At 44.6% G+C, this 7,933-nt stretch overlaps 1 protein-coding gene across 1 annotated transcript; it reads right to left on the reverse strand.

Annotated features, from left to right (window-relative positions):
- Positions 1-4,327: 4,327 nt before the first annotated feature.
- On the reverse strand, positions 4,328-7,245 carry LOC125528769 (protein WHAT'S THIS FACTOR 1 homolog, chloroplastic-like). Its single transcript, XM_048693207.1, has 2 exons — positions 6,799-7,245; positions 4,328-6,117 (listed from the first exon to the last, which is right to left on the reverse strand). Exon 2 carries the CDS (start codon positions 6,019-6,021, stop codon positions 4,870-4,872), a length of 1,152 nt encoding a protein of 383 aa, XP_048549164.1. The 5' UTR covers positions 6,022-6,117; positions 6,799-7,245; the 3' UTR covers positions 4,328-4,869.
- Between the last annotated feature and the right edge of the window lie 688 nt (positions 7,246-7,933).

A 7,933-nucleotide genomic window follows, 5' to 3' on the forward strand; every position in this document is an offset into this window, starting at 1 on the left:
ATGAGATTGCCAGGGTTCAGGGTCGCTTCTACTGGGCTGGTGAGGGAGACAAGCAGAAATACCACATGGTACGATGGTCTGAAATTTGTAAACCGCGTGATCAGGGCGGGCTTGGGATAATGTGCTCCAAGCGGATGAACATTGCCCTCCTAACTCGATGGCTTTGGCGGATTACGAACGGCGAGGGTGGCCTGTGGCTCCGCATCATTCAGCGGAAATACCTACGAGGCCAACCCCTCGCCTTTTGCCAGCGGTCAGGTGGCTCCCAGTTCTGGCAATCTATCATACAGCTGCTTCCGGTCCTGCGCATTGGATCCTCGATTACGGTTGGATCTGGTACTGCCACGCTGTTTTGGTTTGATCGCTGGGTTGGAGATGCCCCCTTTGCGGCTCGTTTTCCGGACCTGTTCTCCATCGCGGTAGACCCGCGCATATCGGTGGCGACGGCCCTTATTGACTTAGGGCGTCTCGCATTCCGGCGTCAGTTCGGCCCGGCAGAGACTGCGGCTTGGGATGACCTGATCGCATGCATTGCGCTTCACGAACCTATGCTTGTGAATGGTGAGGACCGCACTCGATGGCGTCTAGAGCCATCTGGGCTTTTCTCCACCACGTCGCTCTACAAGGCGATAGCCCCCACTCCGGGTCCTGCGGCGCTTACCGTCATCTGGGAGATCCGGCTCCCTTTGAAAATTAGGATATTCCTATGGCAATGGACTCGTGGCCGCCTTCCATCTGGGGTGGAAGTCCTGAAGCGCAACGGCCCCGGCGACGGACGCTGCCCACTCTGCGGACCGGAAGAGGATTCGAACCATATTTTCTTCACCTGCCTGTCCGCGCAGTTCCTCTGGAGCTGTTTCCGCGAGACGGTTGGGGGCAGATGGGACCAGAAGAACTTCCCCGACCTTTTCGCCGAACTCCAGGCACTGCCACCGCCGTCCCGCCACATTACTTGGCTGACCATCGGCGTGCTTGCCTGGACGCTGTGGACTATTAGGAATAAACTTGTGATTCAACGTATTCCTCTTCGGCGCGCTACTGATGCTTTGTTCAAATGGTCTGGTTACTTGCAGCTTTGGCGGCCGCTTAGCCGCCCCAGGGAGAGAGACGCCATCACCTCCATCATCACCCAGCTTCGCGCGATGGCTCTCCGTATGGCTCCGCAGCTTCCCCCTCCACCACCTGAGCCAGATTAGCTATTCTACGTCTTTGACGCCGCCGCCGTGTGTTGGGTGTGCCACCTATGTGGTGTTTGGGCTTGTTGAGTGCCCACAGCAGGCTTTGTGTTGTTTGTGTTGGACCTTGTTGCGGTGGCGTTGTGTGTGTGTGTGTGCTGGGTGATACCTTGTTGAATGCTTGGTGGTTGCTTTATTTATAAAGCGGGGCGAAATCCTTTTTCGGTATATCTGTCCAGAGCGACGGAGATGGCCGAGCTGGTTCTGGTGTTCAAATCAGGATTCTTTTCTTTGCTTGCTAGGCGCCGATTTGTTCATTCAAGCGATCGAAAGAGATTGTTTCACGACGTAAATGGGGTGCTTTGTCGGACTCCTAATGGATAGACACCACACCAGGCAGATAGATGATGATGGAAACAGGGGTGGTGGTATTGACTGGCCACTCTAATTGTGACGTTCGACCAGACGAGCAAAGAGACATCGAACAACACAATTCAGAGAACCTTCTCAATGCAAGCAAGAATCAACAGAGACATTCATCAGAAATCAAGCTGCAAAAAACTGGAACTCTTTACTTAACTAATTCGGCAGATAATATAAGATTTAGGTCGAAATCTAGCGGTAACTGGTATGAGAATCAAAGCACAAGTAAAGATAGTGGAAGCTTCCTAAAGTCAAGGCAGGGTCCGGAAAAAAAGATAGCAAAACCATACAGGCAAAGCAAGCCAGTTCCTGAAGCAGTGCACTTAAAAAATGGCACGCCCTACCCACACACACAAGTTGTTTATGGAGCAGGCAATGCTACTCAGGGGCAGGGACAGGCAAGCAAAGACTGGTGTGGTATACAAGAAAGACGCATCAACCGGAAACCCAGATGGGTCCATAGAGGCTGAAGGTGACCCAAGCTAAGGGCAAAGAAAGCATGTGCTGTTGGTGGCCAATAATAGTAGAGCCAAAAGGTATTAAGACAGGCTAATGCAAAGGTTCAGATCGTTTGGAAGGCTACTGCAGAAGGAGAGAGAAATGCTTACCCTTACCAGGAGAAGAAAAACAAACAGGATCAGGAAAGGGTGAGCCTCCAGTCTCCATCCTAGGCTATCAGCCATCCAAATCTAGTTCTCGGTGCATCTGATCAGGCTCATGACCATATATCATAGGCTAGTGTCTGCAGAATCTGGTCCCAATCACTGCTCCTGTTCATGCTCTTAACTTTCAGGGGTTATAATTGAGCAGCAGCCAGTTAGTTGGCCTCATCGCACTTGGCTCCATGTGTCCACACCATGCATAATTGTGTCGGTCCTTCTTTACTTAGCATATGATCCCACTGAGAGCTATTTTTAGCGTTGCAGTTAACATATGCATCTCCCACTAAGACATCATTCTATGTTGACAACCACTTCAATGCAGGAATATCAGAACATACTCAAGATAGTCTGAAAGGGATTTAAACCTGCCCATGAATAGCCTGTTGCAGGTATTGCATTGATTGGCATAACAAACTGATACAGCTTTGTATGCCTAGAGTAGAATCAAGGTCCAAGATCAACAGTAAGCCATGTTTCCCTGATTTGGTCAGTCATTATTCAGGGCCAACACAATCACGTAACCTACAGGCTTTCGGAGGATGACATTGCACAGCCCTTAATCAATCCATCAAAGCACTCCATTGTATTTTCTCTATACTTGACTGGTGCACAGCGTATTGATTCTGACACAAAGCCAAATTACACAAAAACAATATCAGTACCGGAGACTTGCTACAGAATAATCTGTCAACATCAATCAAACCCATGTTACAAAGCCTGACTGGCCCTTATTGCTGAATTGCAATATTTGTAATGAGATATTAACAAAAGACAAAAAAATCATGTCAGCTTGTCACATACCTGTTCCTGCTGGATAAAGATCCTGTAGTGATCGGTAGGCCATCTTCACTTAGTTGACCCTTTGTGAGTTCCATCCGCTGAACAATTGCCACTGTAGATTACAAAGATGCGTGGGGTGAGGACTATAGCCCATGCGCATTAGTCTTGCTTAACAGAAATGGGGCAATCTGTAGCAAAGAAGTGTGGTGACCGTCAAAACGCACAGACATAGGGTGTAATCATGAGCTATCACAGTATAAACCTTACCAAGACTTTTATTTTCTTCTGAAGCAAGAAAATAGGCCTGATATTCATTCTTTCTTTCAGTGTCCCGATGGGCACACGATGAATGTGGCGATGCAGCATGAATAGTTGAATGTGGGAACGAAAGTTGTGTGTACATGTTACTACTATCTATATCTAAGATGACTCACAATTGTTTGAAAAGATAATAAGCATGCGAGTTAAACACTGCAGTATTTCATATTACTGAGATAAAAATCAAGACAGCTATCCAAATAACCATTATGTTTATAAAGTTAATACTAAAACAAATAATATAGGAAGATATCAAGTTAGTACAAATGTCAGTGAGTTATGTTGTCCTCATGTCACCAAAATGAAGGATACTATCTACCAGCAGCTAGTCTATGACTCCGGATGTCTATTATAATATTTGTGCCAATTCAAAACCGATCAACTAGATCTTAAGTAAGTGAAATATTGAAGATGTGCAATTACATGTGAAGTCATTTCTGACCCTTAGGCATCTCAAACAACCTCTAGGGATATCCTGCTGCTTATTCAGAAATAGGCCACCTAAATACATAAATAAGTGGTCTGATACCATCAAAGTCCAATGCAGATAACTTGAAGTCACTAGCGACATAAGCATGAGGACACAATCGCATACAGTGAACGTAGATAAGCATTGTCAACAAATTCAGAAATTAGCAGAACAATCAATGTGCTAGAGACAGCATCTGGAGCATTTACAGGTGCTTTCTGCATGTTAAGGGATACAGAAACAACCAAATAAGTACTGATGAGATGCAGCTTGTTATTGTGCTAAAACTGTTACCAATACTGGTGATGCATTTAAAACATCCGGTAAACCAAGAGCATCTAGTGGTATGATTGTGTGAGTAACACATTTATGTTGCAGAACTCTCTAAAGAAGTTACAGAACAGTAACAAATATCCTGCTGCAAGCAGAGTCACATGAGACTGAGTGAATAATAGAGTTTCAGATAAATGAGTGCCTGACTATTGTTTATGAGCCAAAGGTAGAAATCCATCCAATTAGGAGAAGCAACTCAACATTACATATCTTAGTACAAAGCGGAATTGATACTGCAACTTCTTTTTTCGGCATTATAAGCTGCACAACTGGAGTTAGAGGCTGATTGATTTGATGCCAACATTTGGTAAATCAAAAGTTGTCAAAATTTGGCAAGTTTTTGTGAGCTTGGCAAGAAACAAACCAATCACTAGAAATCTTGGCATGCCAAATTTTGGTATCAAACCAATCATGCACTTAATCCTCTCAACCCCTACATTCCAACTGAACTTGTGACCTCCGTACAAACATGGATGTCTCATCAGCTGATCTGCAACTTGATTCCTGGGGTGCTTCATATTTAAAGATGGGATGTTGGTGTTTACAGTTTTATCTTTAACAGCTGATAAGGCGCAAGACACATCCGTTGTACAGAGGAATTACATAGTTTGTTGTGTGCAAGTGGGCTCATGTGAACATCAAGCAATCAACTAAGCACCAGCCAGACGCACCATGGTTTCGCTTCTCATGTAAATCAATAACACTCAAGCTATACTGCCAGTGGAGTATTTAAGTCGGAGCATGATCGGCCAATTAAAGATGAAAACTGATCATGGAATTTCAGAAGAGGACACTTCTCAATGAGGTTAGTATCATCGTAGGCCTCCTTGAGGAAGACGGTACTTCTTGCTCCCTTGTTAGTGATGTAGAAGATACCATGATTTTTTACTAAGCAAAGAAGTAGCTTGCATGGCAGCCTGTACTCATTATGGAAGACTTCTAGCTTATCAGATGTCAGTCGTTTCTGCATTGTCAAGCTTAAGATCTCATGTAGAACAGCAACAGATCGCTTTCGAGCCTGTGGAGTTGCAGGCTCCACTCTCCTAGCATTCAAATAAGGTGAAGGAAATGCCATCTTCTGCCACCTGACTACCTCCTCAAGGTACTTGCGGTTGGGCCTAAATCCTGCTGGATACTTTAACTTGAAAGCAAAAGGACCCAGTATATTCCCATCTTTAGCAACCCCTCTATAATCCATTTGGAAACCATCAAAATTCAATTTTTCTTCTCGTGCTGTGACTGCTAGTGAAGAATCCCAACTCTCCAAACACAGATGGTCCAAGCCTCGCACATCACGGATTGAAAAAAAGTCAGGGTAACTAGGAATCAACTTGTCCTTGAAGTTCTTTGGTAAACCCAATTCAGGTTGGATGAGCTCAATCTTCTCTAAAGGGATTTGGCAGTCCATCGACATCATTAACAGCTTCCTCAGATTTCTTACCAAGATGGGTTCCATTAGCTCCTGTGCTTGGATCTCTTCACCAGAAATATTTCTGGCCTTCTCAGTAAGTGTGACAGCAATGGGCTCACGCGATGTACTTCCACCAGAGACATGGAAGATATTGGGGTGGCGCTCGATAAGTGAAACAAAGTTCCATTTTTGGACAAAGCCAACCTCCTTTTCAAGGTCACGTACAAGTAGTGATCCTTTCTTTTGGGCCAAGATGAGCTCACGGAGACGAAGGAGGAGAGCGGGCTTCTTTTGGAGGTCCATGGCCTTGTCGAGGCCAGGCTCACGGTGATAAAGCTTCTTCTTTGGCCGGCGTCCATGACCAGCAGAAAATGAGGACATTTCCTTGAGTTGTATCAAGGAAAGAGATCTGGGAATGTAAGATAAATGTTCTGCCAATCTTCTTCTCATCAAATTTTAGGTCTTAAATGCAAGTCCGTGCAGGCACCGCAGATCCCAAGTGATCAAGAGCGCAAAATAAAGAAGCAGAAAGTTGTACTTCAAATTCTGCAAAACAAAAAGGGACAGAATGTTCAAACCATTTTAAACAACATGGCTTTGCAACTAATACCAAGAGTCTGTGTCTCAAGTCTCAACAATTCCCATTTCAGAACAACTCGTCGCAGCAGAAGCAGAGCCAAGAGCAAGTTACAGGGTCAGGGTGTGCCACCTCCATTTTTTTTTACTGACATCACACACATAATACAAAATTGACCGAAAGAGTCATATAAATAGCTTAGTCAAGTCTCACTATTAGAACGCTCTTATATTTCTTTACAAAGGGAGTATGTTTAAAATTTGCAAATGTAACAACACGATTGGTTGGCAAGATGAAATAGCCTTACAAGAATAAAAGGTAACATGAGTACAAAATTTCAACATTACACTACATTCCGCTTTTGCATTGCCCTAAAAGCATCAACTACTCTCCACGTGACATATGTGGTAAGCAATTCAAACTAATTCAAAAAAAAAAAGCATCAACTACTCCTACATCATCTTCACTTGCTCAATAAGTGTCACCAAGCTATAGTGTATGAGTTGATCACCTATAGTATTTATCCATTTATCCTTCATTAGACTCATTGCAGAAAATACTCCACTAGCTCTGAAGACTGAATTGAAGTAGTACTGAACTTGGCACTGTAGGAGTGTACTTGTAATTTCTACAATCACACTAGTTAGTACCTCCAGCAGTTGAGCTCGATGCGGCGTTTACCGTTCGAGGTCAGGCCATTAGGACGTCACCGACCGGAGCTCGCCGGCGGCAGAGGACAATGACGGCGAGACTGCTCGTGCTCGGAGGTCGCCGAGTTTGGAGTCAAGCGCGGCCGCGGGCCGTGAGAGAGTGAGGACGGCCTTATGGGGAACGAGGACTGGGGGGCAAGGGCCACCGGGGCCGGGGAAGTCGTGGAGGAGGGAGGATGGGGGCCGGCGCCGGGGCGGCCACGCCAATCGTGGAACCGCCGGAGTGGAGGGAGGATGGCTCGATCTCGATGGGAACAGCCGAACAGAGCAGCACGGATAACGGGCTAGATCGAGAGCTCCTATACGACGCCTGCGGGCGACAAATTGACGACCCTTCGCACAGAGCGGGAACCAACTGGACCGGGCCATTTTGGACGCAGCGAAGGGGAAACCACTGAGCTTTCTTTTTTAAGTGGGAAACCACTGAGCTACCTCCCAACAACACTGCAGCACCTGGTTCACTGTAGCGGCCTGCCACTGTATGAGGGTTCACTGTAGTGAACTGGTGTTTTGGTCGCTTTTTATTTCATACTTTTATAAATAAACATTGAACATTTTTGTAATATACGTTGAATTTTTTAATATACGATGAACATTTTTATGGTGCATGCTGAACTTTTTTTAATATATGATGAACATTTTTTAAATATAGTGAACTTTTTTTTAATATACGCTACCAATTTTTTAATGTGCACTGAACATTTTTGGAATATACGTTGAACATTTTCTTAATATATGATGAACATCTTTACAATGCACGGTGAACTATTTTGTACTCCCTCCGTCCCAAAATAAGTGCAACTTTGTACTAACGATGAACATTTTTGTAATACACTGTGAACTTTTCTCTATAATACACAAGAAAGAGAAGAAATGAAAAAATAAAATAAAATAGAAAAAAGCAAAAAAGAAAATGAAATGAATAAACAAAAAACCAAAGGAAAAAAGGAAACAAAACAGCAAAAATGGAAAAAATGAATCATGTGTCGCTACAAGGTTGAGGCTTTCTTCGTCTTGAAGAGCCGTGAACACAACAGGTGCGTCAAGGCCGGCGTCCTCAACATCTGTTCCCGGG

Source organism: Triticum urartu, unplaced genomic scaffold (genome assembly GCF_003073215.2).
Source record: "Triticum urartu cultivar G1812 unplaced genomic scaffold, Tu2.1 TuUngrouped_contig_5095, whole genome shotgun sequence".
Classification (NCBI taxonomy): Eukaryota; Viridiplantae; Streptophyta; class Magnoliopsida; order Poales; family Poaceae; genus Triticum; species Triticum urartu.

Coding starts and splice junctions, on each gene's coding strand:
- LOC125528769 (XM_048693207.1), bottom strand. CDS start 6,021: ATGAGAAGAAGATTGGCAGAACATTTATCTTACATTCCCAGATCTCTT.